The 20,924-nt window shown below is 41.8% G+C and overlaps 1 protein-coding gene across 2 annotated transcripts in view; it reads left to right on the top strand.

Moving 5' to 3' along the window:
• The window catches only part of LOC145493272 (uncharacterized), a 219,932-nt gene that overhangs the window by 54,827 nt on the left and 144,181 nt on the right, over positions 1–20,924 (top strand). For both annotated transcript variants that reach the window (XM_081472700.1, XM_081472701.1), the window contains exon 2: positions 5,509–5,682. In XM_081472700.1, coding sequence (XP_081328826.1) covers positions 5,509–5,682 — 174 coding nt within the window. The remainder of the gene's footprint in view (positions 1–5,508; positions 5,683–20,924) is intronic.

The raw sequence follows: 20,924 nt of genomic DNA, 5'->3' as shown, positions 1-20,924 counted from the left end.
TCTTTAAGTACCACTGGGATGAAGTTGTGTGGCAGAACTAATTGTATCTTAGAGCTTGTTCTTCGTCGCAGGATACCATGTTCATCAACTTCCAGTTTCTTCCATTCTCTCATAAGGTTGGTAACTCCATGGGGTTCATTTTTCAGTTGGCCACCACCCGGTTTGATCCCGTGTGTCTTGTAGTAAAGCACGCGGCATATAGCACTATCCGAGTGCTGTGCCTCCTTGATTTCACTAGGGCTGAAGGGTTTTAGATTCAGATCCTTTAATGTCGGTTCAGGAGTTGTCAAGTCTGCGGCAATTGTCGTAACCCATGGGATTGTGCCTTTTGCCTGTTCCCTAACTGCTTCCACGGTTGCTTCAAGGACATCTTTGGGTACTTCCTCTGTACAATCGCTCATATACTTGTCTATGTCCAATGGGATTCTTGACAGAACATCCGCGTCAACATTAGTCTTGCCCGGTCGGTACTTGATTGTAAAGTTATAATCCGCTAACTCGGCCACCCACCGATGCCCCGTGGCATTCAACTTTGCTGATGACATCACATACGTTAACGGGTTATTGTCAGTGAAAACAGCGAAGGATGGAGCATAGAATAAGTAATCCCTGAATTTGTCAGTAATTGCCCACTTTAGGGCCAAGAATTCTAACTTTCCTGAGTGCAAGTGGTAGTTCCGTTCCGCGGGCGTCAATGTCCTTGAGCCATAGCCAACAACTCTCAATTTCCCCCCTTGTTCTTGGTAGAGCACCGCCCCAAGTCCTTCGCTTGAGGCATCCGTGTGCAGTACAAATGGTCGTTCAAAGTCAGGGTAAGCCATTACCCCTGGCTGCATAAGAAGTTCAATTAGGAAGTTTAATCGCTCTTGGTGTCTTTCATTCCACGGGATTTTGTGATTTGATGACGATTGTCCTTTCGATGTCGGCAACTTCCACTTGGGGTGCTCTTTCTGTCCTTTAGCTCTGCTGGGCTGGTCACTGCATTCTTTAACTGAAAGTAGGTCATAAAGGGGTTTGGCTAATCTGGAGAAGTCGCGAATATATTGGCGGTAATAGCTTATGAAACCCAGGAGTTTGCGCAATTCACCAACAGTTCTTGGTTTAGTTTCCTTAAGGGCTGCCACTGCTGCAACGTCTGCTGAGTCCATCGTGTAGCCATCTGCTGAGACTATTCTGCCTAAGTAACGAACACGGGGCTTAAACAACTCACATTTCTTTGGCTTCAGCTTGATACCATACTCCTGCAAACGTTTAAGTACCTTTCGCACATTGTCTACATGCTCAGAAAATGTTCTACTGTACACCAGGACATCATCAAGATATGGAATACATATTTCATCGCGGAGACCTTCTAGGCATTTCTCCATGTACCTCTGGTAAGCTGCGGGTGCATTTTTAAGGCCAAAAGGAATCCGGTTCCACTGGTATAAACCCCAGGGGGTGATGAACGCTGTTAGATGTCGGTGTTCTTCTGCTACGAATCCTTGGTGATATGCCTTTCCTTGGTCTAACACTGAAAAGTAAGTGTTCCCACTGAGACTATTCAGGATGTCTTGGAAGCGAGGGATGGGCTGGCGGTCATCCTCAGTTTTGCTGTTTAACTGCCTATAGTCAACACATAGTCTCAGACTGCCGTCTTTTTTTCTCACACACACCGCTGGGGAAGAGTAGGGTGACTTTGAGTTGCTTATCCAACCACGATTGATCATATCCTGCAAGTGTGACTTTACCTCTTCGTACAAGGGCTTTGGAATTGAATTGTATGTTTTTTGTACTGGGACGTCATCTCTCAGGTTGATTTCCAATTTCAAATGTTCGGCACATCCAATGTCACCATCATCTATAGCGAAGGCCCCGGATTCTTCCCTCAACATCTCCTTGACAATCACCCGTTGCTCACTTGACAAATGGCTCAAGTCAACTGGGGGAGTCCACTTTGCTTTACTTTGTTCGGGCTGACTTGGCTCCCACTCATAACTGGTTGCCTCACTCCAAGTTTCACCTTCCTCTTTCTCTTGTTTCTGTTCAGCTTCGACTGGCAGTGGCGTGACGGACTGCACTAACTGTATAGTGCCCAGTTCTGTCCGCCTACGTAAGGTCATCTCTCGTTCGGTGTTGTTGCATACTGGAACATACATTCGGCTCGAAGACCTCGGGGAGATTCGGTGGAGACAGCCCTGAACTTCTAGCCCCTCAGGCCACGCCCCTTCCTCTTTGGGCTCAAACACAACAGGCAAATCTTCTTCTAATAGTCCAAAGTGTACCTGACATTTGACTCTCACAGTCTCTCCTGGTGGGACACGTATGTCTTGTCTGCCGACTCTGAGCATACCGGTGTCAGCTTCATCATCCATACTTTGGATGAAATTAACCAGCGCTCTTGCTTCGCCCTCTTTCACAGATGGTAACGAGTCATTCACTATTCGGGGCAATAGGCTGGTTGTGTTGGGGCTACTACTCCTCTTAATGACCTCTTCAATGACATTAAAGCCGATGATGGGATACTCCTGATTATCTTCACTTCCTATTAGTATGGGTACTGTCAATGGCTCCGAGTACCCGTCCTCCCCAACCAACTGGAACTCTACCTCAATCCAGCCATCATATGCGATTTTTGTACCGTTCACGGCCTGGAGATTTAATCCATCTTCCCCCAATAACTCGCTTATGTCTCTTACTGGCTCGTTTGGTAGGTTAATTTCTTTCCAATGTTTGGACACAACACAAACTTGAGCTCCGGTATCCCACAGGGCATCCACCTTTTCCCCTTGAATCAAGCAGGAAACCACACATTTTCTTCCCACTAATTTGGTGAGTTTAGAACGTTGTCTCGGGGTTAGGTGGGAACTGAACGACGTTTTCAATGTTTCAACACTTGCCCTTTCCCTCAGTTCAACTTCGCTAATGGCTTGACATAGTTTCTTATGCTTCTCCCAATGTTCCCTTTGACAAACTTTTGAACAATAGTGGCTAGTATGGCACTGTGAACACCGCAAGTATTGATGTGCCCAATCCTCCCTCTTTCCACAGTTCATGCATTGTTGGGACTGCTCATGAATCGAGGGGGCTGCTCCTTGTCCCGTGGGGGCAACCCTTGTCTGTTTCCCTGGGGGCTTGCTGAGTTATAGCCCCTTCGGCTTGACCTTAGGCATTGGTAACTGAAGTGGCCGACATCACCACACTTGAAACAATGGTTGCAACGGAAACCCCTTCCTTGTCTTTCACAATTCCAGCACCCTCTAGGGCGAACCCTCCCTTGCTCTACAGGGTTGTACTGTGGGTGAGGGCTAGCGCGGCTTTGTTGTTCCATGCCCTCCCGGATAGCAGCCAATTCCGCTTTCAACTCTCTAACTTCAGTAAGAAGGTTAACTTTTGGTGGCTTTTCTGGGGTTTTACCTTCAACTGAGGCATGGCTGTCGTCATGGGTGGCCAATTGGGCTACAAGCTGTGTGGGGGTTCGGTTTGTGAGCTGGTCATGACGGGAACCAAGCTTCTGCATTCTTTCTGTTTCATTACTAACTGCTGCATTCAATTTCTCAAAAAGTTCTTCATCTTCCACTTGGGTGTTTTGCAGGCATGGTTTTATCTCCATTTTAATGTTATCATTCCGTAACCCAGTTAATAATGAATGCAGAAACATGCACTGTACCAGCTTTGGGTCATACTTCAAATCAGATCCTGCTTCTTGAGATGCAAACAGTACTTTCTGCTTTAGATCAAGGAGGCGAACAAGAAAGTCCTGAGGGGTCTCCCCAGCTTCCTGTACTGCCGAACTGAGCAGCTGATACATTTCCGTAGCCCCCCTTTCTTGGTAATGTGACCGGAGTATTTTACGTAATCTGGCAAGATCTAGATCGGGCTTACCTTCCAAGTAGCTCCTCAATCTAAGGCCTGGATTGATGGCTCGAATAACGGCCTCGACAATTTCTTCTTCTTTATAGCCCCGTTTCAGTCCAGCGTTAATTTGGTGAGCAAGACTGGTAAAGCTCAAGCGATCTTTCTGACGTGAATCTCCAATCTGTCCCGATATTTTAAATTCCTTCCTGAACGGTGGAATCGCTGTGGTTTCTTTAGGCGTAATTGCATTTGTGCTTGACTTGACAGCAGACTTCTGATCCACATGTTCGGTTTTCACACCACCCTCTTGTTCACTCTTCGCGTCCTTCGTTGCCGGTTTCTTTTCTTTAATTGCTTCTCTGAGATTCGTTAGTGCTTCAGTTCCGAGTTCTTCGGCGTCTAAATATTTCGTTAGGATTTGTATTAACGCCAGACGTCCCGTATCCGTCTCTTTAACTTCGATATGTAGCCCCGCACAGATTTCTCGAAGACTCGCTTCGCTAAGCTGACAAATTGCTGTTCTCACCTCTATCTGAATCTCTTCGACGACTTTTATAGACATTTCGATGGTTTCTTTGTCACGTCGGGGTCACCAAATGTTACACTCTACTCAATCTCGCACAGGAACTACTACAAAACTACAATGGCAACACGTTTTCTCATCGATCCTCGTTTCGTTTTCATTCTCTCCAACGCGTGGGATTTTCGATCCCATAATAATAAGTAACCTGGGGCTGGGCCCAGTCCCTCACGTTCTACTTGTAACATTAGTGAACTCGTGCAGGTAAATCCCGACAATTCACGAGCACTGAGTGCGTTAACATTTTAATTATTCGAATTGAATACATTGCACAAAGAAACACTGCATTGAAACCACTACGGTGTAATTGGCAGTGGTGTGTTGAATTTACACAACGGCTATTACACCACGATAATGACGTCAAAAAGGTTGTTTCGTCACAACTCAGTATCACGTGGTACAAATCAGCCAATCAGAAAATCGGAATTCGTACAGTGTATGAAAGTTGAATAATAAAAGTGCGTACTGAAGTAATTAAGCTGAGGGTAACCCTGAGATGGTCGACTGATATTCCGGGATGCTAAAGAGCTAGAGATACTCCTGGTCGCACCATGCCAGGAAACTTGAGTAAGCTGCGGCGGTATGAACCACTTTGGCCGACACAGACTTTACCTGCACCTCATAGAGTGTTTTCACATGACGTCACAGCAGCCGTATTGGTAGCCAAAAACAATGAAATGGGGGCCATGTTGGTGTACCTAACCAATCCTGTAGGAGCTGAACTCTTGTCTTATCTAAACACTTTCTTTCGTTGCAATGAATGTGCATGACTGCTGGCCACGTCAGTGAAATAGAGCGCATGGCGCTTTCACATTTTTTATTGAATTGAGGTTTCAGGCCCTATCCACTCTACGCTGGAGAAATTTGAGAACGAATTCCTCCGGTTTGAAGAGCGTTTTTGAAAAGCTCCGTTTTCATGCGGACCGATTCGCGTGGACGATAGGCCTAACCGTAGAAATGAAGATGCGTTCAAATTTCTCCGGCGTAGTAAAATTAAATTTGTGCGGTTAGAAAAAATTTTGTATGTCAAGGATTGATCTGCGAAAACGTGTAACAGAAGTAAAAAATAAAAACCTACTTTTTCTTTACAGAATCGAACTCAACTAGCCATCAAATACCCAGAGCTAAAATTGTGGAGACAAAGTTGGAGACACAACGCATGGATGGTCACCACGGGAACGTTTCACAGGCGCAACCTACAGAATCACACAGCCAGACAAGAAAAGTTTCGGCATCCCACGTTCTAAAGCAAGGCTCTGACAGAGGTAATCTGCGTCATAATTTACTGTAGTGTACATATTTCCATGCTAGCCTGCGCCAGAAGTCAACACCCTCAAGTGTCTAGGAGATTATGATAAATTTCCCAATCTGCAGTTATCTAAAACTAACAGGAGATTGCAGTTCCTATAATACCTAGTTGCAAGACAGGTGAACAAAACTGTCTTTCCAATGTAAATCCTCGCCTCCCAGCCCCGCGACTGTGCGGATAATAGGGGGCAATTTGGCATGATAATCATATCTCTGCAAGTGTCATAAGCGTTATTTGGAACGTTGGTTTTTATGAGCGGGGATTAGCCCAGGATACGACATGGAACCTGCTAGCGCTGACTGTTTTGGTTCAATAGTGATAGTATTTTCGCTGTTGGGTATAAGAAATTCCGTGATATGGTACATAAATTTTGGCACCAAAATGTGTTTTCATTCTCAACACATTTTGTGATTTCCTGAGCCGAGACAACTTTCGTTACATCTGTCGTGTAAAATAACACTTTTCCATACAATAGATCCTTTATTGACCAAGCGTGAGGTTAAGATGGCTGGATATTGTTCTCGTTCTTTTTCTGCGTGTTTATCGACTTGACTCCGTCTCAGTCCATGAACACGCAGGAAAAAGAACTTGGCCAATATCCAGCCATCTTGATCTCACGCGTGGTTAATAACCCATATTGATGGGATACAAAACATTGGCAATTAACTGGACACTGGGAATATGCCGCATTTCATTTCAGTGTGTACGAACACCGTCGCTTACCTCAAGTCGGTGCTAAAATTGCATTTTACACAATTTTGAATCGCAACGTTAAAATACTAGGTAGAAGATTGTATTCACCAAGTTTCAAGGATGTAGCTTGGATAGAAGACGCTCGGTTAGTCTTCCTAATTTTCCATACATTTTTCTGCAATATTTCTTACCGCGAACCGCGTCTAGACGTCCGTCTAACCAGCCACTGGATCTCCGAGGATGGAGCGCAGCCAAGGGGCGGGGGGGGGGGGCACTGCCATATATGGGCTATATAGGTATGTGCCGCTGTGAAGGGTATGGTTTTCAAGCAGTTTACTCTAGGATAGGGTATATAAATCAAAGCGTTTGGGTCTAGAATAGGGTATCATTTTTCACAAAACTGACTGGTTCGTTGAAGATTTTATCTACAGTAAGGAAACCAGGAATTGCCACTCAAAAATATAAAAAAACCAAACCGGCAAGTTTAAATTTACGCAAATCAGCCTCGACAGTGTCGGTAGCTGGGGGGATTTGGGAAGTTTACTCTAATATAGGTTAGCAAAATTCAGCTGAACTAGCTCTGGTATAGGCTAAGGGTTCCAGGGTCCTGGCGGCACATCCCCACCCAGAAATTCCCAAAGTACCCCCCCCCCCCCGGGGAGCGCAGTAAGAGTTCTATTTGAAATCACGTATGATTTCAGACCAACATTGCACTCCACCAGGAGCCATAATCGGGGACGGAGACCGTAAGTCTCGGGATTCGCGCGCACCTATGATATGGGACAATTTTTCTATTTTTAGAACAAATTGCGCCATCCTGACGTCATACATCCGCGCGGATTCACGCACATGTCAGGGGCTCTCGCGTGGATGTTGTCACGTTGCGTGATCAAATGGTGAGAGTTGAGAGATTCTCTTGCGTATTTTTCACAGCGATGGCAGGGAATAAGGCAGGGAATACGAACCAGGGCGCTTATATGCAGTTTTATGCTCTGAGCTAACGGAAAAGGTGGGTTTTTTTAGGGACGAAAAAAAGACTTCAATCTCGCGCTGGGAATGAATAATAAGATCTGCTCATGCTAGTTGTAAGCTTACGCGTATGCTTAAGAATATAGCAAGAAAACTCTCTACTCTGGTATCAAGTTAATTTGTGAGTTTCTCAGACAATGTTTAATCATAACCAAAACCTGTTTTGATGGTTTCTTACTGTCTCTGCTTGTTTGGTGAGTTTGCAAAAGTTTTTGAAAGGAAAGTCTGACGCGTACAATTAGCTCATTTGCATAGTGCATGGAGCTCGTGCACTTTCAAGTCCGAGTCGGTGTTTTCAATTGTCAACAAATCTTGACAAAGATTTCTTTCGTTATCTTTTGTGCTGAGATGCTGCAACAAATTTCACGAATGCAAAAAAGGCTACTAACATCATGTGTGTTTCTTCAACATAAGCATAGTAAAGTTTTACACTGCGAACATGAAAATAGACAAGGAGTTTTGATAACTCGATCATCAAAATCGAAATCGTTATTCCAAGTTGATTAAAGAAAGCGTCATCGTAACTTTGCTGATTGTTTCTGCTTTATTCAAATATTTTCAGCTTAGCTTTTAATATTTTCTCAAACATTTATCAATCTTAAACATATTTAAAAACTATAGAGCTATTGTTTGAGTTCGATGTACGCTTTCACACGAAAGTGCGGCACAATTTGTCATCATTTACTGACTGTACAAAACACGCATCGGCGTGCGCTCTCATTCATCGACAACAGAGAATTTACTGGATTTTTACACGAATAAAACTGAGCAGTATCTACGGACGTAAAGTTATTAAGCCTTGATGAAATATCAAGCATTGCTTACAATTCAAGAGAAACTCAAACTAACAATTATTTTGTTTTACTTTTCGGTCGCGATAGACTGACAAATTGCTCGCAAGCGTGTGGCGAGAGGAGCTAGGAAACTATGAAGTCCTGAAGCTCTGCTATATCTAAATATATCCAGCTAGTTTTTTGCTGTGTAATGGAAAAGCTGTTAATCTTCAACATATGTGAAATTTAAAGTGGAGTAATGTACAGCTCATGTAAAAGAAGCATCAGTCGGAACACAACTTGGTCAGCGATATATGTAAGCTTACTGCCGAACATACCTAAATTCGACACTGTCTTACTTCACTCAAACTGGAGCAGCTTACGACGAAAATACTTAAGCAAAATTCCAACAGACGTAAACGCGTTGAGTTGTGGGGCAAAAACATGAAACATTTTGGGAATTTCGGACGCCATTTTCCCCGCGCGACATCCGCAAAAATCCTCGCAGCATGTACGCGCGTGTGCCGCAGGTGATGGCGCAATTTGTTCTAAAAATAGAATTTTTGTCCCATATCATGGGGACAACCCCAATACTTGAAATGGCGCGCGCTTACGGTCTCCGTCCCCGATTATGGCTCCTGACTCCACTAAGTTAAATTGCCACTTTACTACATTCATTTTAAAATCGCACAATACAGGATCTTGGTGAGTACCAAATTTCATTGATCCAGTGGTCGTTCTTTTTAAGGACGTTCGCGCTAATTGTTTCTGCCCGTCCTCACTGCGCACGGAAATTCGCACGCCTCGTCATGCATGAGAGCGCGCGCTAAAAATTACTAAAATGCACAATGATAAGGCAGATGGCCATTGCTACAGCTTCGCCTGGATTTAACGATCTTGGACGTTTGGTGACCCCTATTTTTCTTTTGATGGATCATTTTCTCTACCGATTTTCTACGTTTAAAAAAAAATCAAGAAAATATATCGACTAGAAGTTTGAATTTTTTTCCAAATGCACCATCGAATTCCGTTCCTTTTAGCTCTGTGCGACGGTTTCAATGCCTCTTGAAGGGTTAAGTTTTGTGAAAACGTTGGTAACAGTTGGAATTATTTACGCAACAGACCCACTTCTACAAAATATGACTAAGATCGTTTGCCTCCGTTGACTCACCTTCGATATTTTTAACTGTGAACCCCTGTAGACCATGCTGAATTGTGTGCGCCAATTTTTCAAAATCCGGGTACTTTTCCAAACGCTTTATCTCTGAAATGAAGTCGGCGACCCCAAATTTTTTTTGCATTTCTGACACAGCTATCCCATGAACTGACTGCAGCAAAAATTTAAAAAAGTCAATTGACTGGAAACTTTTGCACGAACGTCCTTAAAAAAAGAGGAACTGGATATGCTTTAACATTTCATTTTGTATGCAGAACAAAAAAATATGCGATTTAGAGCCAACAAAACTAATGGCTTTCCTGCAATTTGAGTGTTTACTTTAAAGAAATGAGCAATGAGTGCGTTAACATTTTAATTATTCAAATTTAATACATTGCATAAAGAAACACTGCATTGAAACCACTATGGTGTAATGGCATTGGTGTGTTGAATTAACACCACGGCTATTACACCATGATAATGACGTCAAGGAGGTTGTATCGTCACAACCCAGTATCACGTGGTACAAATCAGCCAATCAGAAAATCGGAATTCGTACAGTGTATGAAAGTTGAATAATAAAAGTGTGTACCGAAGTAATTGAGCTGAGGGTAACCCTAAGATGGTCGACTGACATTCCGGGATGCTAGAAATACTCCTTTTCGCATCACGCCAGGAAACTTGAGTAAGCTGCGGCGGTATGGACCACTTTGGCCGACACAGACTTTACCTGTACCTCATAGAGTGTTTTCACATGACGTCACAGCAGCCATATTGTAGCACAAAACAATGAAATGGGGGCCATGTTGGTGTACTTAACCAATCCTTTAGAAGCTGAACTCTTTTCTTATGGAAACACTTTCTTTTGATCCAATGAATGTGCATGACTGCTGGCCACGTCAGTGAAATAGAGTGCATGGCGCTTTCATATTTTTTTTAAATTGACGTTTCAGGCCCCGTTTCTACGCTGGAGAAATTTGAGAACGAATTCCTCCGGTTTGAAGAGCGTTTTTGAAAAGCTCCGTTTTCATGCGGACCGATTAGCGTGGACGATAGGCCTAACCGTAGAAATGAAGATGCGTTCAAATTTCTCCGGCGTAGTAAAATTAAATTTGTGCGTTTAGAAACAATTTTGTATGTCAAGGGTTGATCTGCAAGAACGTGTAACACAAGTGAAAAATAAGAAACTACCTTTTCTTTGCAGAATCGAGCTCTTGCTTCTTACGTAAAGTTTGTGAGAAGGAAGAGCTATCTTCGTTTATCATTAGAGGGGACTTTAACTATAACACAAGTGAACTATTGAATCTAAAAGGAGTAACCATACCATAATATGCGTTATGCAATCGAGATGAAAACCAACGTGGCCAATCTTTTGTCAAATTTAAAGATGCCTTTATGGTTTCAGATACAGTTCCTTCTGATGAACGTCCTATGACAGAGGACATCACAGTTGTTTCGGTAGAGCCTCTCGAAATCGAGAAAGAAACCGAAAATGCACTGCTGGATCATGTGCCTGTTGTAGGTACTCTTGTGTGTACGGCGTACAAGAAACCTTTCATCAAGCAAGATGGAGGTAAGCTGGAAAAGTATTTTCAGTCGTGCACCTTCCGGCCGACTTTTGTTTATATAACAAAGTCGTGACTATGCTCAAATTATAAGAAAAGGTTGATGTTAGACTTTCTCAACGCCCGCTTTCGAATTCCATTTTTATTTTTCCGCTTCTTCTCGCTCAGTTCTCGGGTCAGGAAACATAGGCATCTACGGTAAGGACATTCTAGAAGCAGAGAAACGGCCGAATAGGGAATGAAAACAGCTGCACAGCATGCAGTAGTCATATTTCTAGCTTTTTGCAGTTTCAAAACACTCTTTTTATTATTCAAATTTGCCAACTTTTTCAGGTGAATAGTATAGTTCATTGCTTCAACAGCCAACAGATCTTTGTTTAAACAACGCCGTATGCTGTACGATCTTTACTTGCATAAGAAACATCTCTGTTCAGTGGATATGTTGAATGATTCACTTTATTGAATTTGAAACGAAAAGGTAAAACTCTCTACACATTTTTATTGTAACGGAATTCTTACTGATCGTAAGTTAGGTCTTATAAAGGTTGCTCCGTAGGAAAGTTAGTATGTGACAAAACATATACAAAAGCTAATAAATAAAAGATTACGCTGTATATTTTACTCGTCTGCACGCGTGAAGTGTTTCCGGCGCTCTATGTAAATGTGCTTCTCGCGCAGCGAACTGAGGAAAAAGAGGGACTGCTCGTAGTCAAGTTAACACATCGCCATTTCATTTTCCATTTATAAATTCGAAGATAAAACACCGGTTAGTCACTGTTAAACGGGAGCCAGTCAGAAAGCAAGACATACAGTTTCAGGAGTAAACTTGAAAGGAACACAAATTTCAGAGATGAAATTTCGAAATTTAAGAAATAAATGCCGTCATGTAACTTCAAACTTCAAAATTGTTGGATCAACTAATGAGCGCGTACAAAGCTGCAAGATTTCAATGCCAATTTAGACCGCGCCTACTTTCGATAAAGCGAGAAGTTTTTAAAATACTACTTTATATCAAGAGATTATGGATAAACTGTTCACAGCCTCTCTATTTTTCGACGTACGCGTTTTGCGCTGGCGTCCAGTTCTCTCGCGATTTTATCTGCGCGTTCAACGATCGGATAAAAATACGAGAAAATAGAGTCCTGTGAACAGTCTGTCAGATATGCAAAGAAAAAATTGGGATCGGAATCATTGTTTCAAGGAAATGCAGTCAGAACTCCGCAAAAACAGTTAGATTGTTTGCTGTCGAGTTTTATGAAGTGAAGGTTGATTCAGCTTCATCAGTTATCACCTCAGAAATCTCGAGCTCATAATCTCATTGCTTATTAATAACATTAAACATATACATATCATGTAATGCATATTTTTGCTGTGTGCGACGACTACCCCCGGCCTATCCCCGGGGGGACTCCCATAAAAAAAGGACGGGGGTGCCCATCGGAAATTTTGAAAAGAACCTCTAAGACGTACTAAGATCCTGATATGTGGGTGTGGCTTGAATTTTTTTCACCCTTAAGAGGTACCAATTTTAAAACAACATATTAACTGACACTTTCATCATTTTTAATAACAATAACGACTTATTTCATTGTCAAACATCTCCTGTTATTTCGGCTCAATATCCTAAAAGGTACTACAGAAACTCCCGCTGTGGACTTTTTTTAGGCTGAACAACCTAACAGGTGCCAAACTGCTTTGTGAACCACTAAAAGGTGCGACGAGCACCTCCGTCCTTTTTATATAAGAGTCCACCCTCGGGGCCCACTCTCATAACTCCTCCCATGGTTTATAATAGAATCATTTTACCAGTTCATACTTCTACTGATGATAACTTCTATTTGTTTCTGATAGACACCACGGACGAAGAAAAAAGGTGAGGGTTAGATAGTGTCCTATTCATCGATAACTGAGTTCGTTTCTAGATTCAGTAAGTGTAGATATCGTTTTTGCTAAATCGACAATGCCGTTTGTCGAGGACACGAGGTGTCGTACACCAGAGTTCGCCAGGTTAACCAAAGTGAGCCACAAAACGGTCAACAGGATACAAAGAGGTTTATCGACTGGTGGGTAGAGCCGCTAGTACATCGCTTGCGGTAAAAGAATAAAAATGAATTGACGATTGCAGGAGTAAAAAGAAAAAAACGCAGAATGACAAGCTAAATGAAAATCAATAGAACTGTAATAAAACAAAAGGCAACGAAACGACTTACATCAAATATCTACACTCTGGGTATGAGTAACTCTAAAGAAATACTCCAAATACTCTAACTCCGAGCGACCCTTCGATTCTTCGATTCACGAGACTCCAATCAACAGCCACAGAAAACGTGCCTATGATATATTTCATCTACATACAGTCGAACCCCTGTTAAGCGCTTAGTAGAGGTTCGTCTAGACTAAGGTTTGTTAGGAATAATCACGAAACTTAGTTGAAACGTCAATTTACTCAATCACAAACATGAGTGTAGGCTTGTGACTTCTGTTCCACATAATTAAGACTACCTATCACTGTTTTCACTGATTCGCTCGTCACAAAAATACTATACATCCTTTAAAAATCACGTGCTCTACACTGAAGTTATATTTTTTTAACCATCGGTTTAATTGCTTAGTGATTGTGAAATCAAGTTTTAAACTTAACCACGGTGTTAAACGAAAATGTTTAGAGTTAATCTATATACACGACGTTGTTGATGCTGATATTCCAGTATTTTTAAGCGTGCCTTTAGTTCTTCTAGTTTATATTTAACGAACCATTTCGTTCTATAGGTTTTTCCTATTACCAAATACAGCAGGGACGATCCTCGCGGGGGGAGGACTCCCACATAGAAAGTTTTTGTTACCACTTAGGGTATTCAACCTCAAAAGGTCCACTGCGAGAACTTTTGCGATACCGTTTAGGATAGTAAGCCCAAGAAAATATGACAGGAGATATTTGATTTCATGCCGCGCCCACAAAAAGGGATCTTAGGGGTACCCCCGTCTTTTTTATATGGGAGTTCCCCGGGCGATGATCACTGTAAAAAGTATAGTTGTAGCCTGCAATTTGATCTTTTATTTGATTAATGCTCGCAGTACCTACTTTATCATGAATGTCAGCTAGCTAACGCTAGTACATTTGATTACCTCCTTCCCTTTTTGGTAGGGTTTTTTTTTTACCGTTAATTAGTTGGTATCCGTTAACATATCTGGATACAGAAAGGTAATGTCGGACAAAGTCTAGTTGCAGAAAACAGCTCTATGCAGAAAATAACTTAAAGCTAGCAGTCTGGTTTGAGTCAGTCGAGCGAGCGAAAAGTCAAGCGGCGAGAAAACGAGCGGGGGGGGGGGGGGAATGGGCAAGTTGAGAGGCGGTCAGTGTAAAACGAAAAGTGCGGACTGCATTTTGCAGAGCGGGGGAAAACTCAGACTGCAGAATTTTTAACAGAATCGTGTCACCATTTCCCTGAATGAGGACATTGAGAGCTAACCGTAAACAGGCTAGCTGGAACGTTATCAGGCTCAAATGAAGCGGTGTTCAGACGAGTGATATTCAGGTTAGATGGAGCGCTATACAGGCTAACCGGACTGCAGACTTTCTGGTCTGGTCTCCTGGTCTACAGTTTGCCCTTACCCTCAGTCTGCATGTTACCCTCGGTCTGCAGTCTGTACTCCGCAGTCTTCGTTTTACACTGACCGGTTTAAAGGCCGACAGGATTAGTTGATCAGTCTTTAATGGTTCCCAGACTTGGTGGGCAGAGTTATCTTTAACATGCACGTCTGTTACAGAAGAGGGTGTTGTCCCTTTTCCCACCTTTTCCTGTTGTTCCTCCTCCAGTTTCGCTTATCTGGGCCCTTCGACCGTTGGTAATCTAAAAAGATCCACGTCTGTTTCTCCTCTCGATACTAATTAACTGAGTTAGAGGTTACGTCATCAAGCGTATACGGACCCACTTCACTGTGTATATGATAGAGACGTAGCCCTGGTGTTCAATAAAAGCAAATAAAGGAAAAAAAGTATTGCAGGGAACAAGTTACATTCCTCGTGGTCGGCACCGTCTCAATCTCATGAAGTTACTTGCTTTTCTTCTGTTTATCTTTTTTAGACATTTCCCTGGGAACCATGAGGAAGACGAGAGTAAAATTATCGACGACTATGTAGGGAACCTTGGGAAACGAAGAATACCTGTCCCGGGAGACGGACATTGCATGCTTCACGCATTTAGCCTTGGGCTGAGGGAGAAAGATGACCAAGGTGATTACAGCGTAGAATCGCTTATAACTACGATCAAAAACGAATTGTCAGAAAATAAGCAATTCTATTCAGACTTTGACGCTATCAAAGAAGAAGACCTCAACGCTTATTTCAAGAACAAAGACTACAATTTAAACTTGGTTGACTTGATACCGAATGTTGTAGCCAATGCTTTGAAAACTTCTATATCGATTCTGCTAGTTCAGGATGGTCAAGTCAGTACTCGTTCCATCCTCCCGAAAACACAGAAAAAAGTGGAAAAAACTATTTGCGTTTGCAAAATTGGTAACCATTACGATGTCATTGTAGACGAGGAAGCAGCCAGTGACTTGAAGATCGAAGGTGAGCCTGATATAGTAGTTTGTTAATTTCCCCGAATAATTTGATCACAATGGACAGTTGGTTCTTGTTGATATTAACAGACTGTCTTTTTTCCATTAATAGCCTTTTTCCTCATCTTGCTATGCTGGCCAGGAAATCAATCGATAGCATGAACAGTAAAGTATACTCTGTTAATGGCATGTTAAAAAGGAAATAATATTATTGAACGAAGGAAAACTTATACGAAAAAGAAGCGTGAGAAGCGGTTTTTTAAAACTTGACGAAAAAAATGTCTGCTGGTCGAGTGCAGCACGAATTGCTTTTCATGTGGAGTTAATTTGTACTGAAGATTTTCTCCAATTATTTTCTGAGACGCCGTAATCTTTTGGGCATGCAGAAACCGAGTTTATATCGAGGTGGTATTATAACGCAAAAAAATAATGTTAAAGCCGGTCGGAAAAAGGTATCTGCTGAAAAGCATAGGATTATGGATAATCCATTAACAGGGTGTTTTGGTGTAATTGTTTAAGACCGATTTAATGAACAGCGCCGTACCATAGATAACCCTAACAACAAATCTAAACCTACTACAGCCGCCGAACATTTCCTGTCCTCTCCTAACCACACTGCTGACGACATGCAATTAATCCCCATCGAAAAAATCGTTTCTGACCGAGACTCTATCCGTAGGGCCAGGGAAGCTTTTTTAATTCAAAAAGGCGGAACAATTGATCCTAATGGTCTGAACATCCGCGAAGAAACATATTAATTGTTTCCATTTGTTTTCTTTTATTATGTTCTTTAATCATGTTGTTTTATTTTACCGTATGCTTATCTTCAATTTACACTATCAATTACTTTTGCGTATTTCCGGTATTACGTAAAGATCGGCTACATAAAAACACGCACCAATGTAAAATCTTCCATTGTACCTGAAGAAGGCTGGTTTGGCCAGCCGAAATATAGTACCCCTTCAAAAAATCATTCTACGTTGTGTCGGTTTTTGCTTTTGTATTCATAAGAAGAAGCCAGCCAACACATGCAGTAAGATTTATTTTTTGGTAATAGGCCTATTGCTAGGACAGTTTCCAAACAAAAGGCGCTGCTTAAAATGACCTCACTGCGTTTGCGTATATACTGCTCATTCTTGTGTTAACGCGATAGTGAAAACCAGCTTTTCAAGTTTGAAGTGTATTTAAGTATGTAATAATGTCTTCATCTCATTATGGATTTGTTTGTGACACATAACACTGATATATGTCAAATATCAGTAAGAATTCTCTCTACATATACATTCACAGAGGATACATCAGACGAGACGACAAATGAGAAAGATAGGCCAGGGTTAACACCTGAGACTGCAGCGCGTCCGGCAAAAGAGGGTTCACATGCTTCAGACGCTAAAAAGAAGCCGGAGTTTAAAGATGGTAAGAGTGTTTTTGTCATTTGCATCTTAATCGAAAAATAAATGAAATTCTTGATCTTGACTGGTTCTCCGCGCGCCTGTTTGTTACGTAATGGGCCCGCGATCACGTGGGTATCCAATTACAACTTTTTGTAATTAGTTACCTGTAGTTGGACACCTACGCCATTTGCATATAAAAAGAACGGGGTTGCACGTCGGAAATTTTGATAAATAATCCCTAAGAGGTACCAAGACCTTGCTTTGCGGGTGTGGCTTGAAATGTTTTCACCGTTAAGAGGTACCAATTCTAAAACAACGAATTAACTGACACTTTTATCATTTTTAATAACGATAAAGACTCAGTTGATTGTCAAATATCTCCTATAGTTTCGGCCAATACTCTGAAACTTACCACAGAAGCTCCCATGTGGACATAACAGGTGCCAAAACTGCCTTAATAATGAAAAGGTTCGACGAGCACCTCCGTCTTTTTTATATAAGAGTCTCCTCTCGGGGCCTACTCTCATAACTCCTCCCATGGCTTATATCAAAATAATTTTGCCAGTTCATACTTCTACTGATGATAACTTGTATTTGTTTCTTATAGACACCACGGACGAAGAAAAAAGGTGAGGGTTAGATAGTGTGCCATTCTATGCTAATGGCGGCTAAATACGAGATACAAAAACCATCAACTTCTCGCCCAACATTGTTTCGTTGCAAGTTTTGGGTTGATGAAGAACGAGCAACAAAGCCAAAATTTGTTACTTAAAGTAGACCCGCGCTCTACTTTTTGCAACAACTTTCTTCAACCCGCAACAATTTTTTTTTGTTGCGAGACAAGTTGATCACGCAAGGTGAAAAACGCGCAACATCGACTCAAAACTTGCAAGGAAACAATGTTGCGCGACAAGTTGAGAGTTTTTGTATCTGGTATTTCGTCGCCTTAAGGGCCCATTAACCGATTTATGCGCGCGCTTGCGCACGTTGCTAAGGAGGTGAAATTTCACTTCCGGTTACTTACGTCAGCCTGAGCGCGGAAAATAAAAACAACTCAATAACTTGCAAATTCGCTTACATTTTAGATCTTTTTCTTTGTGTTTCACAAAATGCAAAGTAAAAAAAGTACAAGCAAAGACAAAATAAGGAAAAGACGGAAAAACAAGAGCAATAGAAAGAGATCTTACCGAAGTGCGCTGGTAGTGTAAATTGCGCACGCGCTGATAGGGTAACTTCCAATATATATATCGGGCGCACTTCCCGTTTCTTTAAATGCTAAAGGAAACGCGGTTTTTCATTAAATCCAGCCTTTTACGACGGATTTCGATTAAAGCCAACGTTGGAAAGATAGCTATGCATTCCTTTTTCAAAATCATGCTTTTTCCAAAAAATTACGAATATTTTAAGATTTTAAGATTCTCCCAAAATCTGACCTTTCAAAAATGAAACAAAATATATGCATAGCGTAATGAGGATTTAAATTAAAATATTAAATCAATGAAAAAAATCCGATAAAGTAATTTGCCTGGGAGCCTTTGCGTTTTTTCAGTATTAGTCACATGACCATGGGCGTGGCCTGATGACGTCATCACTAGTGTTACTGATCATGAAAAAGTTAAAACACATGAAATAATTCTGAACTAACTAAAAATGATGAGGTTATATGAGAATAAATTTTCCTTAGCAACGGCTCGAAAAGATCGGTTGATGGGCCCTTAACTGAGTTCGTTTCAAGACTCAGTAATTACAGATATCGTTTTTGATAAGTCGACAATAAAGTTTGCTTACACCAGAGTTCGCCAGGTTAACCAAAGTGAGCCACAAAACAGTCAACAGGATTCAAAGAGATTTATCGACTTGTGGGCAGAGCCGCTAGTACACCGCTTGCTGTAAAAAACTAAAAATGAATTGATGATTGCAGGAATGAAAAGAGAAAAACGCAGAATGACAAGCTAAATGAAAATCAATAGAACTGTGACAAAAGAAAAGACAACGAAACGACTTACAGCAGATATCTACACTCTGGGTATGAGTAACTCTAAAGAAATACTCCAAATACTCTAGCTCCGAGCGACCCTTCGATTCTTCGATTCAAGAGACTCCAATCAACAGTCACAGAAAACGTGCTTATGAAATATTTTATCTACATACAGTCGAAGCCTATTAAGCGCCTTATAGAGGTTCGCCTAGACTACGGTTTGTCAGGAATTATCACGAAACTTAGTTGAAACGTCAATTTATTCAATCACAAACATGAGTGTAGGCTTGTGACTTCTGTTCCACATAATCAAGACTACCTATCACTGTTTTCCTGATTCATTTGTCACGAAAATACTATATATGCTTTAAAAATCACGCGTTCTACACTGAAGTTATATTTTTTTTGACCATCGGTTTAATTGGTTAGTGATCGTGGAATCACGTTTTAAACTTCACCACAGTCGTAAACGGAAATGTTCAGAGTTAATCTATATACGCGACACCGTTGATGCCGATATTCCATGCCTTTAGTTCTTCTAGTTTATATTTAACGAAGCATTCCGTTCCATAGCTTTATTTATATTGCCAAATAAGATTTTTGCGAATACCAATGGAAAATCAATTACAATAGCAGCGACAATCCTCGGGAGGGGGGTGGGGGGTGGGGGTGCCCCACAAAGAAAAGGACGGGGGTGCTCTTCGTCTCTTTTAGGGATTCAAAAAACGGTTTTAGTACCTTTTAGGGTGTTCAGCCTCACAAGGTCCACTGCGGAGCTTTTGCGGTACCTTTTAGGACTTTGCGCCGCAGAAAATATGACAAGAGATGTTTGAAAATCAACTGACTTTTAATTTTGTCTCAGAATTATGTTGGTACCTCTAAGGGGTGAAAAACATTTCAAGCCACGCCCACAAAAAGGGATCTTGGTACCTTTTAAGGGTTTTTTCAAAATTTCCGACGAGCACCCCCGTCTATTTTTTATATAGGAGTCCCCCAGGCGATGATCACTGTAAAACGTGTAGTTGTAGTCTGCAATTTGATCTTTTATTTGATTAATGCTCGCAGTACCTATCTTATAATAAGCTGTAATGTCAGCTAGCTAACGCCAGTACACTGGGATTACCTCCTTCCTTTTTTGTTAGGTTTTTTCACCGTTAGTTGGTATCCGTTAACATATCTGGATACAGAAAGGTAGTGTCGGACAAAGTCTAGTTTCAGAAAAGAGTTCTATACAGAAAATAGCATAGAGCCTAGCAGTCTGGTTTGAGTCAGTCGAGCAAGCGAAAAGTCAAGCGGCGAGAGAACAAGCGGAGGGGGAATGGGCAAGTTGAAAGACGGTCAGTGTAAAACGAAGACTGCGGACTGCAGTTTGCAGAGCGGGGGCAAAATGCAGACTGCAGACTTTTTAACAGAATCGTATCGGCACCATTTCCCTCAATGAGGACACTTAGAGCTAACCGTAAACAGGCTAGCTTGAGCGTTATCAGACTTAAATGGAGCGGTATTCAGGCGAGTGATATTCAGGCTAGATGGAGCGCTATACAGGCTAACCGGAGTGCAGACTTTCTGGTCTGGTCTCCTGGTCTGCAGTTTGCACTTACCCTCAGTCTGCATTTACCTTCGGTCTGCAGTCAGCACTCCGTAGTCTGCGTTTTACACTGGCCGGTTGACAGGTTGACAGGTTAGAGGTTGCGTTATCAAGCGTATACGGACCTACACCATTGAGTATGTGATAGAGACATAGTCCTGGTGTTGAATAAAAGCAAATAAAGGAAGAAGTATTGCAGGGAACAAATTTCATTCTTCGTGGTCGGCATCGTCTTAATCTCATGAATTTACTTGCTTTTCTTCTGTTTATCTTTTTTAGACATTCCCCTGGGAACGCTGAGACAGACAGCGGCTTGAAGATCGAGGGTGAGCCTGATAAAGTAGTTTGTTAATTTACCCGAATAATTTGATCACAATGGACAGTTAGACTGTCTTTTCTCCATTAATAGCTTCTTTCTTCATCTTGCTATGCTGGCCAGGAAATCAATCGATGGCA

The sequence above is a fragment of the Orbicella franksi genome, chromosome 7 (genome assembly GCF_964199315.1).
Source record: "Orbicella franksi chromosome 7, jaOrbFran1.1, whole genome shotgun sequence".
Lineage (NCBI taxonomy): Eukaryota > Metazoa > Cnidaria > Anthozoa > Scleractinia > Merulinidae > Orbicella > Orbicella franksi.
Note: the sequence above shows the minus strand (reverse complement) of the source record. Positions and strands in the feature narration are given on the sequence as shown.